The sequence below is a fragment of the Podarcis erhardii genome (genome assembly GCF_964252035.2).
Source record: "Podarcis erhardii genome assembly, chromosome: 6".
Lineage (NCBI taxonomy): Eukaryota > Metazoa > Chordata > Lepidosauria > Squamata > Lacertidae > Podarcis > Podarcis erhardii.
In genome coordinates, this window is record NC_138510.1 from 85,615,634 (window position 1) to 85,634,561 (window position 18,928).

The window sequence follows — 18,928 nt, forward strand, 5'->3', positions numbered from 1 at the left end:
CACAGTCGCATCTTACGTTCCATTCAGGATGAGAACGGGGCTCCGGAACGGATCCTGTTCGCATCCCGAGGTACCACTGTATGCTGCTCTTTTTGGCAATAGCTGTGCCTTTATTGAAATATTGAGTTTGGCCCAGGGTGTTATCATATTCAGGGCAGGGGTGCCAACTCACCCTCTGGATTGTGGGTGCCCACCGCCACAATGCGACGTCACACACCTGCACGTAGTGTGTGTGATGCCACAAGCACTACTTGTAGGTGTGTGTCTGTGTGACGTCACACAACCACAGTGAGGTGGCTGGTGGCAGTGGCTCCTCTTCCTCCTCCACTCAAGGCACCCCTTTCTGTGGGGAGGGACTCAGAGGCAGAGAGACTCTACCTCTGTGTCCAAGACACCCCCCCCCCATTTTTTGGCCTCATTTGCTGGCTGCGGTGAGCAGAGCTGATCTGCTTTTCTCTTTGAGACAGAAACTGCTGCTCCTGCCAGCTTTTCTCAATTATATTATTGTGGGTGCCCAAGTACCCACGGTCCCCTGGAGTTGGCTCCTATGGTTCAGGGTACAGAATACCTGTTATGTACTGAGCTTGGATCCTGGAACAATAGGCAGGTAGGATCCTAGAAGGCAGCAACCTGATTGGTCTGCAGGAGCTGCCCAATCAGGCTCCAGGAGGAAGTGAATCAGCAGCCTGATTGGCCTGCAGGAGTCACCCAATCTGGCTCCAGGAGGAAGTGAATCAGCAATCTGATTGGCCTGCAGGAACAGTCCAATCAGGCTGCAGGAGGGGAACTGAATCAGCCAATCACACAGGACCCATTGTGTAAATAATGTAAATATAGTCAGAGGTTTTGGGGGAAAGCACTCACTCACTGTTTACCATGAACTGAAAGAAAGAGCATGAAATCAACACTCAACTCCGAGTATATTTCAATACCCATGCGCTGTAAAAAAAACAAAAAAAACAAAAAACTGAGAATATAACACACACATACCCCTGGCTTCTCAGCAGATTTTATTTTGTGTGTGGATGTAATAGTACTGTAAGTCTTCTGAGCACTGCAACCATTTTATAAGCTGCATCGATAATGTACACAAATTCTCATTCCCGTGAATGGCTTCTTTTCACTTCGATTGCTTTTTTAAATGGGGGGGGGGATGCAATTTCTGTGCAGTACTGTTGATTATACCACTCATGCTTATTATTAAATTCTGTCATTGCTGAATTATTGAATAAAAACCCATGTTTAATATTTTAAGAATTGCCTTGCGCTACAAGATATCCCTACTAGACTCCCTGCAGCAAAAGGCTGAGTAATTGACACATGTTGACTCTGGGACTGGAGGCATGACTTGAATGGTAAATATTTGAAGATGGGGAGCTCTCCCTCCCTGCTGCCAATTCTCTGTAGACAGCATATTCAGCAAACAGCTTAATTTGAAAACTAGAATGACAGCTTTCTCATGGTCTCGGTGCTTAATTCTCCCTTTCAGTTTTAGCATTTCCCCTTTATTTTCCAACAGCGCAGCATAACTATATCATCAGGCCTCTGATCAACAATAGACCATCCACTTGATTCAGTTACATCGAATGAATGGAAAGTCATTTCCTGCCATTCTGGTAACATACATTTCTTTTAATACTCCTAGTTACTGACGAATTCCTTTTTAAAACACACTCACTCACACACAAATGAGAAAAGGAATGAGATGAGAACTAGTTGCTTTCAAGGACATATCAGCTGCTGGAATATTTTCTGTTTAAAAAGAAAGAGAAATAGATGGCCATATTTGGTTATGTATATGGAAAGAAGGGATGAGAATCCCTCAGTGTATTAAGGTGGGACAACCTATTAATTTCCGTTTCTCCTTTTTCTGATCTTAAATGGTCTGCCCAATTTTTGCATCGGTTTGTACATTTTGTAAAATTCTGCACAAAAATTCATATGTGTTTCAATTGCTTTTGTGTGTCTGCAGTCTTGCATAATAGACACATTTTTGAATGCAGTTGCTGCAATATGAAGTATGTGCATATTATTTTAACCAAGATGTGCATTTTTGTGCTCACGTTGCTCTAATATATGCTTTTTTGGTTGGAATATTGCCTCATAGGATTCAGGGGAGTGTGAATTTTGAAGAATAGCTGTGTTTGGTGTGTGTATTAGTTTGGGAAGTCTGAATTAGGGTACGTTTGCATTAAATTGTGACCCCCCCCCCAAAAAAATCTGTTGGATCCAGTAATTGTTATTTTGAAATACTGTATTTTAATTAAATGTTTAAGGGTCACATATATATTGAAATTTAGAGAACAAAGATTTAAACTTGCTGGGAATACAAATATAGCTGATACGACAACTCACGTGAGAGCAGTCTACTTTCATCGTGACTGACTCTGCCAAAGTTATCCTTATATTGCTCTGGAAATGTCTTCTGAGGGAAAATAAAACAAAACATTTTTTGTACAATATAAGCCAATGAGTCTCAATCCTCCCTCCAGATTTATTTACCTTTCCAAAAGTACAATCTATACATGTCAACTCAGAAGAAAATACTGCTGTCTTCAATAGGACTTACCCCAACTCTCTAGAAGTGCAGTCAAAATGTGGTTGCTCCCTTTAACCATTCCTTACATAGCTAGTCAATCAAATCCACTCCACTTCCCAGTGGGGAGAAGTTGTGGTGAACCACGTGGCAATCCACTCCCCTCCGGGACAGGGGATGAAGTCCCGCATCACCCGGAGGTTACCGGCCATGTCATTCCCCAGCCAGCCTACCCGCTGGCTGGGGGCGCATGTTGAGGGGCCTGGTAGGAATTTTTCTACTTGGCAAATTGGCATGGGCTATTTGGTTTTCACCTACCCCATAGAAATCGTCACAACTTTGGCGGTTAGGCATCGGTTGATCTTATGATGGAGGAGGGGAGGTGTGGCCATCACCTGCCCCTCCAAGCTTAAGGGTATTCCGTTAAAGGAATTCAGGGGTGTGGATCTTGTCCGAAGCCCAGGGCAGGGCTAGGGCCATGCCACAATCCTGTTGGGAACCCAGGGGGAGCTCGAGTTGGTTTGCATCGATGGGGCTCCCAAAACCGGTGGTTGACCCTTACTGGATTCCCTGCGTGACGGGCAGGAGTCAGATATAGTCGGGTCAATTCCAATGCCTAAGCCAATGCCGCTCACATTCTATAACCAATAAAGCTGCTGCCTAAATTTGCCCAATAACATTAACCTAATATCCGTGTCCTTGTGTCTTATTCTTTAACGAGGAGGTGGTCTCAGGCTCTCAACATGCAATCAATCAATCTCCTTTACTGGCATGGAAATGTAGCTAGTCAAATAACTTAGAATAGGAAAATGACTCTGCATTTGTCCCATGAGGGCCAATTTAATTCCTGTGTGACTGCAATCCTATTATTCACTGAGACTTAGTTCATTCATTCATTGGGACATATGCTAATGTCCAGGTTGTGTATAAAACCCAAAACTATTTTACTCCAGCCATATATATGGTAGCAAGATATCATGGATTCCATATCTAAGTGACACTCTAGCGCGATAAACCAGGGAGGCCAAAAAGTCAAACTCATGAGTGACACAGTGCTTATGAAGGGATGGGGCTATTTCTGTAATTTTTGGCTCAGTTCCCCATTGTTCCCATTAAGCCAGATGTGGGGAAACTTTGGCCCTCCAGATGTTTCTGAATTGCAACTCCCATCATCTCTGGCCATTGGTCATCCTTGCTGAGGCTGACTGGAGTCGTAATATATGGAGGACCAAAGGTTACCCATACTTGCATTAAGTTCAGTGGAACATAGAATTATAGTATTGTAGAGTTGGAACGGACCCCAGGTGTCATCCAATCCTACCCCCTGCAATGCAGGGAAGTGAGCTAAAAGATCCATGACAGATGGTCAGCCAACCTCTGCTTAAATCTGACTGAGACACAGATGAGTGAGGACAGGATTGTTTCCTCAATCAGACGCAAGGGGAAATTCAATACTTTCAATAGGCTCCTACCTCATTTATAGACCGAAGAGCATCTCTTACTTTATATGGGAAGTTGTCCCCCCAAAGTAGTGATTTTTTTCCTTCCAGAAGAGTGAACACTAGCCATTCAGTTGTGGATTTCCAAGACAGCTGCTTACAGACACAGGGTCATCATGGTTGTAGCTTTTGTATTGTTGTGCTCATCACACGTCTTTGGACATTGAGGAATTCTAGGGGTACAGTGATTACCTAGATTTGGTTCCCTTTTGAAGAAGGTCACTAGAGGTTTATTGGTGCTTGGAAATACTGCATTTATTTACAAATACACAAGTTGAGTGTAGGTGGACATGTAGCTTAAACACTCCAACAGACAGCCAAAGTCTACTGTTCTTACATCAGATTTCCAGCAATACAGCCAGCATCTTAAGATGCTTGCAAAGCCTGAACTCACTCTCTTCCTCTGAATCAAGCTGCAGTCTCTCACACAAACATCTGGATTACCTCAACCTTAGCTGGAAAGAAAGTCTTCCCTTTTCTCTGTTTTTCACATTTTCAGAACCATCCCCAAATGATCCTGTATCGAGAAGCAATTGTGTAAATATTTAGTCCCATGGCAACATTTCACTTATGCTGAAACATCATCTTCTCCGCATTAAAAAAATAAGGTTGAGCATGAATATTTTTACATCTAGCACATCTCAAAAATATTTGGTGCTTCTCCAAATAAATGAGGGCCATCTGGCACCTCTCAGGCAGGTCTGTTTTGCCCCTACAAAAATGAGTTTCTGTTGTAAGAGATAGAGATTTCCTTACTTTAATTTGACATCTCTTGTTGCATGTGAGATGCAAATATATATATTTGTATCTAAACCATTATGCTGCGTGCATGCGATCTAAAATCATGAGGCCCTTATTATGAAATTGTGCTCCCTGTATTGGTAGCATCTGACTGCAGAGTGAACCCAAGACACTTACAAAGCTGCTCCCCATTCATGCACTGGTTGAAGCTAAGCACTGAAGACTTCACAATGTGATCATCAGCAAGTTAACTTGGACACCATTCCATGGGAATTGTGAAGTTCCACTCATGTAAGCCATTTGAGGCAATGTCCTGCTGCTCCCGCCAAGATGTTCTCAAACGGATGGAAGTCCAAGGGAGAATATTTATTTAAAGCCAGATGGCAAAATCTGGCTGGGCATCTTTGAACTCATTGAAGGTAAAAGAGCGCGATCTCCTTCTGAGAGCAGAACAGCCATGAGGTCTGCCGTGGAGTAAGTCTAAGTAAAGGTTGGACCTCAGGAAGCGTGGGTAACAGTCTTGCTCCATCAGGGCATAGATTTTGGTCTGCGCAGCATCAAATGTGTTGCGTGTCGGGTGACTCATGCTCTGACTGGTGCATGTTTTGGTGTTAAAGTCAAGGTTGACCTAGAAAGAAAGAGAAAGATGGGGAAAAACACCTCATATGGCAAAGCAAATATTATTGATGGCGTTTCTCAAGCTTCTCTCTTAATGAGTACAGTGGTACCTCAGGTTACATACGCTTCAGGTTACAGACTCCGCTAACCCAGAAATAGTGCTTCAGGTTAAGAACTTTGCTTCAGGATGAGAACAGAAATTGTGCTCCGGTGGCGCAGCAGCAGCAGGAGGCCCCATTAGCTAAAGTGGTGCTTCAGGTTAAGAACAGTTTCAGGTTAAGTACAGACCTCCGGAACAAATTAAGTACTTAACCTGAGGTACCACTGTACATGGCTTACCGTACAAGTTCACATTCAAGTCCTGTGCATACAGGAATCATGTACAAGCTGACGTGATTTTCCACACATGACCAAGAAACAGATGTTGTTGAACTCCAACTTCCATAATCTGTGACCGTTGGTCTTGCTGGCTGGGGCTGATGGGAATTTAACAACATTTGAAGGGCCACAGGTTTTCTATCCCTGCAACAGATGCTTGACTACATATAGGCTTGTGAAATTGTTTCTTTTGGATCAAGGTTACACATATTCTAGACCCTTTTAGACCATGAAGTTCATTAGGCGACTAAGGGAAAAATATGGTACTCTGCTTCAAGACCTTAGGATTGTACGGAAGTGGGGAGGGAAGAAAAAATATTGTTAACAAGTGCGTCACATGGTTTTGTGACATTTTATCCATAATGTAGGGGGATTCACCATATCTGCACTGTTGCATAAAGTGCAACTCTGGCTTTTAAAGTATGCTGAGAAGATAAATTCTAATACTTGCAATTTTGTTCTAAATGGCAAAGTGTCTTTGCACCACAGAGGAAGTCAGCTACCTGATTTATGTGAGATTTGGGGGGAAGTTGTGTGTGGCTACTGCTGGGGGGGAAACCTCAGTTTCTGCTGAGTTTCAGCCTTAACAGTAGGCTTCTACACCATAGTTTAATTTTCAAAGCACTCTTATACAATTTAACTGTAGTTTGGCAGGGGTGCTGAGAGTATCTGGAGACGCCTCACAGAGCTTCAGTGCTTAGTACCCTTCACAAACAATTCACAGGATTCTTTGGGGGTGAGGATGTGATCTAAAAACCAGTTAGATCTCGTTGCAACAGCATGGTAAAAGCACACCTTAAGGAGTTTGGGACATTTTAAAGGCAGTCACACATTCATGTTTTATTAATGAAAATGATAAAAATTATATTGAAAGAAACAAAAAATAAAAATAAAGGCAGTCACACAACCCCATCAACATGCAGGTGACATTTTCTTGACCGTAGTCACAGGCTGTTCGAGTCCTACTAAGGTCAGGTCATCACATTGTTGCAAGGAGAGCCCACAAACCACAGACAGATGTTTATCAAATCTTCAAAGAAACATGATTTATACTTCTGTAGAGAAGCTCTGCTGGATCCAATGAAAGAAATGCCCATCTAGTTCAGCTTCCTGCTTTCCCCCGTGGCCCAAAGGAGAAACCCACAAGCAGGACATGTGTGTTGTGGTCTTCCTCCATTGTTGTTACCCCAGCAGCTGCTATTCAGGTCAGGAGCATCCCACAACCTGAGATTTCAGGGCTCAAACCTGAGACCCAGGGGTGGCCCCTGGTGATGTCACTGTGGGCACTCCATGGCGATGACATGGAGTGATTCTTCCTCTGTGCTCCCTCCTGCCACTGAACCCTGGAGACGGAGGTTAATTGGGAGAGGGGAAGAGGGAAGATACCCCCCCAACACCTATGCAATAATTATACCACCTTTGGAACTGGATGTGGCATATATGACTAGTCGCTACTGGTATCTTTTTCCTCCATGAATTTGGGTTATAAAGTTAGGGGAAGGGACATTGGCTCCCATGAGCTGCATGAGGCTACAAATTTGAGGAGCAGTTAAAAGGAAGCACAGTCTGTTTGGGATGATATCTTAACAGTGTACCCAATAGGCTGTCCTGTTAGCAACATAGACCACATGAGTTGGGGGGGCATTGCAATATGTCTCAGTGCAATATATTTGTCCAAGTTCAAGTTTTATTGGACTTCTAACAAGCCAAGGGCTTGAGCAGGAAAGAAAGGTGTAAATTATTTCATTCTACCAGGGCCGTCTTAAGCATATCCTGTGCCATGGTGAAAAGATCCCTCCGGCGCCCCCCCCCGGCAACTCCAAAACAAGGGAGGGGGCGGTGGGAAATGTCCTCTGCCTCCCCCACGGCCCCGATCCCCAGCGTGGTGGCAGTGATCAAACAGAAAAACATGCTGGCGGACATGCTCTCTGGCATTGGGGCACCCAAGAAGGCAGCTCAGGAAGGCTGCACGCCGACTTTTGCCAGGAAGCAAGAGGAGCTCAACGATAATAATATAATAATTTATTATTTGTATCCCGCCCATCTGGCTGGGTTTCCCCAGCCACTCTGGGCGGCTTCCAACAAAGACCCCAAAATACACTAAAATGTCACACATTAAAAGCTTCCCTGAACAGGGCTTCTGAATGTCAGGTAGTTGTTTATCTCTTTGACATCTGATGGGAGGGTGTTCCACAGGGCGGGCGCCACTACAGAGAAGGCCCTCTGCCTGGTTCCCTGTAGCTTTGCTTCTCACAGTGAGGGAACCGCCAGAAGGCCCTGGGCGCTGGACCTCAGCATCTGGGCAGAACGATGGGGGTGGAGATGCTCCTTCAGGTATACTGGGCCAAGGCCATTCAGGGCTTTAAAGGTCAACATCAACACTTTGAATTGTGCTCAGAAACGTACTGGGAGCTAATGTAGGTCTTTCAAGACTGGTGTTATGTGGTCTTAGCGGCCGTCCCCAGTCACCAATCTGCCACATTCTGGATTAGTTGCAGTTTCCGGGTCACCTTCAAAGGTAGCCCCACGTAGAGCACATTGCAGTAGTCTAAGCGGCAAGACAGTCTGCATGCAGGTAAGGTCTCAGCCTGCATACCAGGTGGAGCTGGTAGACAGCTGCCCTGGACACAGAATTGACCTGTGCCTCCATGGACAGCTGTGAGTCCAAAATGACTCCCAGGCTGCGTACCTGGTCCTTCAGGGGCACAGTTACCCCATTCAGGATCAGAGAGTCCTCCACACCAGCCCGCCCCCTGTCCCCCAAGAACAGTATTTCTCTCTTGTCTAGATTCAAGGGCCATCTTTTGCAGATGCAGAGGTTTAGGAGGGAAGCCTCTGTGAGGATCGCTCTCCTCCTGCGGAGGCTTGGGAAGGAAGCTGCGCGCCCCCAGCCATATAGTTGGCAGGGCGCAGCTGGAGGGCATGCAGGGAAAGGGGAGCCTGCCAGCAAAGCCACGCAGCTCCCCCACTCGCTAGGGCGCCCTTGAGAGACTGGCACCCTGGCGCAAAACACCACTAAGACCAATGGGAAAGACGGCTCTGCATTCTACAGTGGACTGTCAAAAGCGTATTGGAAACAAAATGTCGTACATTACTTCTGGAAGATGACCAGGCTTGGGTTTCAGTGAGCCTTCATGAGAAGATGTCAGCGGGGTGGAAGATCTCTTTTTCCCAATCCAATTGGGGCAAAGAGACTTCCTGCTTGATTGTACCAGTCATGGTAGTACATATGGATGGAGGTTATCTCCTATAATAAGATATGCTAATATGCAGGTCTTCCCTACTTGACATGATGGGCATTTGGCTAGTAAGATACAATTAAGAACCTGGACTGAAACATCAACTGTGTGTATATTTGTTTACATGTGATATGTCACTAATACACCATCATTAGTACCGTCTTTTGGAATAAATCTGTAATCAATCTTTTTAGACTATGATTATTACTTCAATGCTGTGTTTAAGCTGGCTTATTATCTGAAATCTTGGCAATGTAATAGGAATGCTTGTATGTAATACTAATTACATCTATAATTATGGGTTTAGCAGACAGATGAAAAGTAATTCTAATGTATTAGCATCAAATATAGGCAGATACATATGGGCACATAAACTAATATTTGTACTTCAAATTGATGTTGTTGTGGTAGCATGTGCTATAATTTTCCCGACATGTTTGCAAACTGTGGCCTCAATGCAGACAAGGTTAAGCACCGTGCAGCACAAAGGCCATGCATTTTTACTCAGAAATAGGTTCTACTGTGTTCAATGGGGCTGACATCCTAGCAAGTTGGTTTGGGGTTTCATCTAGATCAGTCTATTTGTCCATCTTGCTTGCTATCATTTTCTCTTACAGGCAGAGGTTTTTCCAACCACCTGTTGCCTGAATATTTTTAAACTTATGCAAGACAGATTGCGCCAAAAGGATCGTTTTCACTATACCTCTTTCGGAGCTTCTTTTTCTATGAAGGTCTCATAAATGGTCTTTGCTTTGAGTGAAAGTTGGGAAGCTTCTGTGTTCTTCTTGTAATCTTCACATGCCATCCAAAATTCAATGTTCTCTTCACTAAACTCACTTTTCAGGAACCTTGTGAATGCATCTAATCCACCTATGAAAGAAAAGAGATTCAAAGCAAGGCATATTAAGTCATAAAACATAATTACATTTCTTCAATCGCAGTTGTAACAGAAACACCTTTTTCAGTATTATTATTATTATTATTATTATTATTATTATTATTATTATTATTTATTACTTATACCTCATCCATCTGGTCAGGCCTCCTCAGCCACTCTGGGCGGTTTCCAACAGAATATTAAAAACACAATAAAACATCAAACATTAAAAACTTCCCTAAACAGAGCTGCCTTCAGATGTCTTCTAAAAGTCGGATAGTTGTTTATTTCCTTGACATCTGGTGGGAGGGCGTTCCACATAGCACGAGAGGTTGAAGGCCAGACTAGTTATCTCCCTGATAACTAGGTTTTCTATAATTTTGCTTTCTTTTGAAAAATGTCCAGTTACAAAATCAATTGCCTGTTGTGATTTAGTTCAGACACATATTCAGAACCTTAGTGAAAACTTGACTAATCGCTAGAGATTATAAGACCTAAATGGGGGTATGGGAATAAACGTTTAGAAAATAGAAGGCCCCACATCCCTTTTCTATGTTCAATGTGACAAAAATGTTATAGGGTGTGTGTGTGGAAAACACCTCCCCTTTTTTTGTCCGTCTTGCCAAACGATCAGTGAAATTATATCGGTTCATTTATAGGGATATTGACACCTGAGTTTTTCTTATTCCTGCATGGCCATATCTGCACCATACCTATAAGTACTATAATACAGTGGTGCCTCGCAAGACGAAATTAATCCATTCCGTGAAGCTCTTCGTGTAGCAGTTTTTTCGTCTTGCGAAGCAAGCCCATTGACAGCTTAGTGGATTAGCGCTATTAGCAGTTTAACGGCTTTTAGCGGATCGGCTGATAAGCGGCTTAGGGCTTAGGAAAAGGGGGGGAAAGGGGGGGAAACCCCGCAGGAACTCGCAAGACATTTTCGTCTTGCGAAGCAAGCCCATAGGGAAATTCGTTTTGCGAAGCGCCTCCAAAACGGAAAACCCTTTCGTCTAGCGGGTTTTCCGTCTTGCGAGGCGTTCGTCTTGCGGGGCACCACTGTACCACTTTAACAGTCATGGGTTCCACCAAAGATCCCTGGGAGCCATAGTTTGTTAAGGATGCTTAGAGTGGTAAGGAGATTGCTATTCCCCTTACAAAGCTAGAATTCTCATAATTGTTTGACAATCAAACCCTATTCCCAGGAAACTCAGGGACGGGGATAGGTGTTTCCTAACAACTCTCAGCACCCTTAACCCATGGCAGTTCCTGGGATTCTTAGTCGGAAGCCATGACTGTTAAAGTGATAGCATTGTGCTTTAAATGTGTGGTGTAGAAGTGAGCAATGTTGAAATTTACATGCTGACTCTTGTCCAACTTTGTAGAGTGGTACCTTGGTTCTCAAATGCCTTAGTACTCAAACAACTTGGAACTCAAACACTGCAAACCCGAAAGTAAGTGTTGCGGTTTGTGAACTATTTTCGGAAGCCGAATGTGTTCTGTTTTGAGTATTATGCTTCCAATTTGAGTGCCACATTTCCTTTTAAGTGTTACGCTGAGGTCTATCTGTTTTTGCTATTTATTTTGTGTTTTTGCGGCTCTTTTTTTGTGACTGTGTGGAACCCAGCTCAGCTACTGATTGATTGATTGTGTGACTGCAGTACATTGTTTATTGCTTTCATTTTATGGATCAGTGGTCTCGTTAGATAGTAAAATTCATGTTAAATTGCTGTTTTAGGGGTTGTTTTTAAAAGTCTGGAACGGATTAATCCATTTTGCATTGCCTTCTATGGGAAAGCACACCTTGTTTTTGGAATGCTTTGGTTTTGGAACGGACTTCCAGAACGGATTAAGTTTGAGAACCAAGGTACCACAGTCCATGCACAGCAATAGGTATAAGTTGTCTGATCAATAAAATTCAGCATTAGTTGATAAACAGATTGTGCTAAGCTGATTTGCATCCCTACTTTTAAATGTTATATTTTATGAGGTTCCTAAGACCAGCAAAAAAGTTTTAGGGCAGCATGAGTGGACCCATTGAAAACAATGAATTTAAATTGGTCATGCCCATGGATTTAAACGGGAAACCCATGTGCAAATGCAAAACCACCATAGATCACAATGTACTTAGCTTTTAACCTTACAATGAGCAAGCCTTTTCCTTACTGTAATTCCTAATGGTGTATGACATTTGAAGAGTCTTTTTTGATATGAAAGATCTCTACTTCCAACAAATAACGATTTACAGTTCTCTGTAAATATATAATGTACAAGTAACTTAACCCTCAACTGTCTACGAGGATTCCTCACATCACCTTTGAGGAATATGGCCCACTGAATAATTGTCTCCTCTGGAGAAGCTCAGCCACTTCTAAGTTTCCTCAGGTCTGTATTCTGATCAAAATTCAAGGCCACGCTCCACAGGAATCCATTTGTTGTTGGAAGTCAGACTTAATAGACTTCCTCTGTTTACACATGGCTAGTCCTCCACCACAGAAGAATAATCACAAATGAGACATTTCAGCATGAAATATAGTTTTGAGCCTACTTTCAAAATGAAAGAAAGTGTGTGTGGAGGGGGACCTTTTATGCAGCATAGTTCCAGCTGAAAACCCTAACACAAACCTTTCTGAGAAATCAGTTCGTCAAAAGATTCACCCCACTTCTTCACAGTTTCAGGGGTTTCACTGCGAGAGACCAAAGAGAGAGAGAGAGTGGGGTTAAAAAAAATAGTTATGCATTTTGAGTAATTTGGAGGATTTCCTCTAACACACATTATCTCCTATTGCTGTCAGTTTGCCATATTTTACACCGCGTTGAATCAGATTACTTTGCAAAGGGGAGCTCTTTCCCTCAAGCCTTCAAAAACTGTTTCTCTAATTTTGGTGACATTTCTCCCACTATTGAACTGTGCAGATCCCCCCCCCCATCTTCAAAGTGTTGCGGGAAAAAAAAAAGTACCGTACTTTTCCGTGTATAAGACTAGGCTTTCCCCCTTTAAAATCATGCTAAAAAGTGGGGGGTCATCCTATACCTGGGTAGTGAATAGGGCAGATGTTTGATTCGCTGCTGCCACAGCTGTCAGCGGCTATTGTGCGTGTTATTGGTTGCTGCGTCAATGGGTAGTGTCGATTTGCTGATGCTGTGGCAATTGGGCGGGTGATTGGCAGCTTCTGCCAGCGAGGGGACAGATGGGAGGCAGATTTTGTGACGCATTTCCCCCTAAAAAAAGCTCAGCAACCTTTTGCCATCTCCCCCCATTTTCTGAAATTTCAATCCTCCAAAATAGGGGGCATCTTATCCATGGGGGCGTCTTATAGACGGAAAGGTACGGTACTTTCCCACAGATATTATTTTGTTGTGTCCCTGGTCTTTAAATAAATAATAAAAAGCCCAACCATTCTCTATGGTAAAGATCATAAGACAATGGGGTCAGTTGCCTTTTCGAAATGGGGAGGAAAAAAGCACAAAATCTAAAATGAACCGCTTTCACTGAGATGGGGTTTCAAATGCAGCCTGTCTAAGAATCTGTGACCACAGGCTATTTTTAACAGTTCGCAGGAAGCTCTATGGTTTATGGGAACAAAAATGCATACGCAGTGGCCCCGTAACAATTTTAACACACGAAGCCTGTCTTTTTTTCAACAGCAAAATAACATTTTTCAAATGTCATGCTATTTCTGAAGCACCAGATTTTATTTTATTTTATTCTGGTGGCAGGGAACGGGCAAGGACAGTGTATTTTTTTTTAAAAAAAATCAAATATGGCAGACTGTGAATTTTGTTTATTGATCTCTGGTTCTGTTGTTCACAGAAAGGTAAGTAGTGATCTCATTCGTTCTGCCGGTGAAAAGGTTTGGGGAATGACCTTTCGTAATATTTGCTTGGCTGCCCTTTAGGGCTGTAGGACTTATGATTAAGGCAAATTATTACACAGCACTTCATAGAGTAATGTAAGCTGAAAGAAAGGCTGCAGTTCCCAAGGAGGTTACAATATAAATTTTAGATAGCTTGGGGAAGGATAGACAACAGAAAGAGGGGGGAGCAGGGCAGGCAGGCAAATTCAATGACAGCAAAACAAGGAAAAACGAGAGAAAGAGAATGAGAGAGATCAGGAGGGGATAGGTGAGTTATTAAGAGGCTCAGACAACCATGTGATTTTAGTACAGTCAGGGGGTGAAACTCACAGAAAATCTCTGTTTATAGGAAATATATTGCTGCTGTGTGTTCTTATTTATTTATTTATTAAACCTAATAGTCACTTGTAACCTTAAGGTTTCTAACTGACTTACAGCAAAGAAATGTATATACACATACATAATATCATGGCGGGGGAGATCTTATATTCCATTGATATTTTGTATAACATAACAAAAACACAAAAACACAACACAACAGCTGTATAAATATTAGCAAACAAAACCCCACCTTTCTTTTCTCCCAAGCTTATACTCTATACGACATTAAAGTTTCACAATGAATATAACTGATCTGTAGAAAGGACTTTATGATCTGAAAAAAATTAGACCATGTATGTACTTTTGTAACCCAGGGGAATCTTAAATAAAAACAAATAATAGTAGTAGTAGTAGTAGTAATAATAATAATAATAATAATAATAATAATAATAATAAATAATAAATAATGTTGGCTGCTGAACCAATGCAATTAAAGAATTTGAAGTGGATTGGCTACATTTTCCTTCAAAATTATAAATGCAAAATGCTTTGTATGTCAGCATCACAAAAGAAATAGCAACACTCACATAATAAACAAAGCAATATCCACACCCACCAATTAGCATATAAGCAAAACCTCAACCCCCTTGCCTTAAGTTCATATTGTTTCATTATTGACTGCACCCCTCCCCCTCGTTTCCTGTCATCCTTCCTTCCTAACAGAAGTGATGGCATCAAACTGGACATTGCTGAGGTTACACTATCTACATTATATGGCCCCCATTCTGAGTGTATTCATATTTCCACACATCTTTGAATCTCCTCACATAGCAGGCAGAGTTGGGAGCTTTCTCCAAGCTGGTGAACTTTAAAAGCAAGTTCCCATTTTGGCTGAGCTCTGTGTCCCACAGCAACATTGACTAGGCCAATCAAGGCTAGTTTAGAATATCACACGCTCCTTTGGCTTAATGGGAAGTTGAGTATGGGTAGCAAGGCAATTTTGAAAGAGTCCAAAACAGAAAAGGAGAAACAGTTTGAATTATAGTGCCTGCTTGCTGCTACTTTTGGGGAACTGAAGCTTGCTGAGGATTGATCAGTTTGTTTATGCATGTCCTCAGTTCTCAGCTGCTCAACCTGTATTCTTTCAAATAAGCAGTTATTCCAAAATTACCACGCAGTTTTCATAATCTTTGCTCAAAAGGAAATGGACTCTATTAAGCACCTGATCACTTGGAGAGGTGAAGAATGTTAAACTACGTATATAGATAAAAGGCACAGGTCTCATGCTGGAGAGCTTCTGGAATTGGACAGGGCTACTGCCTGGTATAGGGACGCGGGTGGCGCTGTGGGTTAAACCACAGAGCCTAGGACTTGCTGATCAGAAGGTCGGCAGTTCGAATCCCCGCGACGGGGTGAGCTCCTGTTGTTCGGTCCCAGCTCCTGCCAACCTAGCAGTTCGAAAGCATGTCAAAGTGCAAGTAGATAAATAGGTACCACTCTGGCGGGAAGGTAAACGGTGTTTCCGTGCGCTGCTCTGGTTCGCCAGAAGTGGCTTAGTCATGCTGGCCACATGACCCGGAAGCTGTACGCCGGCTCCCTCGGCCAATAAAGTGAGATGAGCGCCGCAACCCCAGAGTCGGCCACAACTGGACCTAATGGTCAGGGGTCCCTTTACCTTTACCTTACTGCCTGGTATTATTGTCCCCCCCCCCACTCACCTTGAAGCCATTGCCAATTTCTCAAATTTGTGAAGTTGGGCATCTGGGTGCAATTCAGACTTCTGCAACAGGAGACTCAACCGGTTATTCTTTTCCCGATTCCTGCAAGAGATTTGAGCCACTACATATCACCACTGCAAGAGATTTTCAAAGGCTTCCCCTTTGCTAACGCACAATGTTTCTGAAAAGCTGATCAATTCCCTCTCACATGCCATTGCACTAATGTTGATGTTATTTCTCCCATGTTTGCTATAGAGAATAACAAATTTCTCACTTATACCTTTGCATACATTTACATGTTGAATCACCTGCAAAGGGTAAATGAAAGTCGTTTTCATCTTAACACTCCGATTTAGCTTGTAGGTGGGGAAGGGATGTGGATTTAATCGTAGTGAGCAAAGAGAGAGGGTCAAGGTTTTCTGGTGCTATTAAAAAAACCTACTAAAACAGGGAAATGTAGCACAAATTGCAGCATTAAAACTGTTAACTACAAATTAGTAAGAACTACAGCAGACATCTGTCTGTCACCAAAAAGAGCTACCCAAATTTCTCCTTCTCTCCCCTCATAATACGTAGTATTACACAGGAATGGAGAGATTGATTTTATTTGTGGCCCATACCAATTTCATATGTATCCATTCATAAGTCTGTTCCATCACATTCTTGCATTAATGTGTGATTTGGCATTTTTTGTATTTAAGAATATTTTATTACAAGTTAGGTTTTTAAATATGAGTGAAACCCAATTAAGTCAAGTAGAGCCACTGAAATCAAGAGACTATAGTCCAATGAATTCAATGGGTCTCCTATGAGTCTGTCAAGCATTGGATGACACCCTATGTGTTTTATCTCACTGTATGCATTCCTAAGCATATTGAATCCCAAAATCTGAAATGTGCTACAATGTTCTGCACAATGTCTTTGCAATGTTTTTGCAACTGTATTGCAAAATTCAGAGATGTGCAAAATCCAAAGGATAATTAACACTCCAGTTCATGCATTAGTTTGGGAGGTGCAAATTAGGTCAGTTCACTTAAAAATGTGGATAGAACAACATTCTCATTCATCCCTACTAAGAAAAATAAATTTGTTATGCGGTTCCATCACACTTTGAGCTCCCCTGTCCCACTCCAATTCATCGATTGCCATTTGTTGAGGTGAGGAAACTCAGAGTGCAATAGCATCATATCAGATGTTATTAGGAAGAGAGAGATTTGTGGGGCTGGAGTTTTCGACAACAGCCAGAACATCTAGTTCCAGCCTTAGCTGAGACATTAGCAAAGGCCTGTTTTAATTACCAGGTTTATTATTTGAAAACAATCAATGTAATGCAATTAAGTCTCTGTACATAATTCTCACCCTGGCAGTTCCTAATTTACAAACTCCACTAAAAATGACCCTGGAAAGTTGGAAGTAAGACCTTGCCAGACTCTTAGGGAGCCTTGCATGCTTGGAAAATGCCCAGTTGTCACGCATTGTTTCTAACTGGGTTGGCAAATAAGAAGTAACATAACATAATAGCAGCAGCAAATTATATGTACACCAGTTAAAAATTGTTGCAATTAAGAAGTATATAAATCAAACTTTGACAAAAGGAAAGCAAAACCCAAGCTCCCTATAACCTGAGAACTAGCTTTTTTAAGTAAACAGAAACAATATATCTATTCTTTTCCTCCCCTGGGATGCTATATGGCTTAACCTTTAAAGCAAAAGAGTTTAGGTATTTGTTAGCAAATTGATATGTCAGCACAACTTCACAAGGGAGTGTTTTTCATCCTATTGGCAGTGTAAGTCTTGCTTTATAATTCAGGGTATTATTTTTGGAGGTATTGAAGGGCTTGTGCACCATGTCTTTTGTGGTCCCTTTTCCTATGTGAGCCCTCCTCTTCTTCTCCATTGTCACCACTACAGCTTCACCTACCCTCTTCCTCTGGGCCTAATCCATATAACGAGAGAGAGAGAGAGAGAGAGAGAGAGAGAGAGAGAGAGAGAGAAGTGATGGCTGTCATCCCTGTCACTGTCCTTGACTCTGTCACCTCCCAGATTTGGGTGCAGTTAAGCTCTACTGATTCCAGTGTCATGCAAGAACAACCAACTGTGGACTACCAACCTCATGGCTCCCTAAAAATAAAATAAAATGTAGAGCAGCACATAAAGTTTCCAGACTGCACTGTGTTTCTGACACTGTAGGCTCCAGTCAATTGAAGTTTATGTCACAATACATCTGCTAACCTTTCAGATACTAGCGGAGACTGCCGTTTTTGCTGTTGCACATTTGCAAAGCTTTGGGAATGTTCAGAGTAGTTAAGTAAAGCTTGTACCGGAGAATCAAGGTCATGGTCCCTTTTTCCTTGGAGCTGCAGCCACATGCAGGAGAATATTGGAATATTTCCCCCTCCCTCCCTAGAGGGCTGTTGTCCGTGCCTTGCAACAGAAGGCAGTCACCAACCACTCCTTTGTGCAGACCACAAAACATTCATCCTACAAAGGCAAACACCACAGCCTCTTACCTGCTTTTTGTGTCTGGCTTTGACCCCTCTTTATGCATGGATTTCATTACTTTATACAGCGATTTCACTCTTGAAGTAGGATTTAGCTGAGGGGATAAAAGCAATGGATTCTCCATTTTTCTCTTGCCAGCTCCCTCCGAATATACTTCACTCTTCTCTTTTTCAGTTTTCATGTGACACCTCCTCAGTGTTGGTTTCCTATAAGCAGTTTCTCATGCGGTCTCAGTCTTGATTTCGTATTGGTCAAAGGCCCGCAGAGCTTGTGGGAGGAAGCTCCCCCCCCCCACCAATCGGCCTAGCTCAAACATCGAGTACATCAGATCTTTCAGTGCTCTCTTCTTCAGCTGCTGTTTCTTTTTTTTTTCCAGGCCTGATTACTAACGGGCCAACATTTTGCAAGTCATAAAGATAAACAAAGGCTTTCCCTCGGATGTAGCTTGCGGTTAGTATATGTGGAACATGATGGGCTGTCAGACACATTTGGCATAATGTGTATTGAAACCAAACAAAGAGTCAAGGATTTTGACGAGAGAGAGAGAAATGTATTTCCAAGTTATTTGTGTGCCATTCTTCATTTACAAAATTCATATTGTCTTAGGTGGATTGTCAGTGTTAACGAGAGTCACCTTACACAACA

The 18,928-nt window shown here is 42.5% G+C and overlaps 1 protein-coding gene across 1 annotated transcript; it reads right to left on the bottom strand.

Moving 5' to 3' along the window:
- Positions 1-4,264: 4,264 nt before the first annotated feature.
- On the bottom strand, positions 4,265-18,682 carry RGS18 (regulator of G protein signaling 18). Its single transcript, XM_081866173.1, has 5 exons — positions 18,292-18,682; positions 15,782-15,883; positions 12,511-12,572; positions 9,715-9,881; positions 4,265-5,404 (listed from the first exon to the last, which is right to left on the bottom strand). The coding sequence occupies exons 1-5, from the start codon at positions 18,462-18,464 to the stop codon at positions 5,147-5,149; spliced, it is 762 nt and encodes a 253-aa protein (XP_081722299.1). The 5' UTR covers positions 18,465-18,682; the 3' UTR covers positions 4,265-5,146.
- Between the last annotated feature and the right edge of the window lie 246 nt (positions 18,683-18,928).

Coding starts and splice junctions, on each gene's coding strand:
- RGS18 (XM_081866173.1), bottom strand. CDS start 18,464: ATGAAAACTGAAAAAGAGAAGAGTGAAGTATATTCGGAGGGAGCTGGC. Junction 9,882..12,510: donor CGAACTGATTTCTCAGAAAG/GTTTGTGTTAGG, acceptor TTTCTTTCATAG/GTGGATTAGATGCATTCACA. Junction 5,405..9,714: donor AAAAAGAAGCTCCGAAAGAG/GTATAGTGAAAA, acceptor CTTTCTTTCTAG/GTCAACCTTGACTTTAACAC.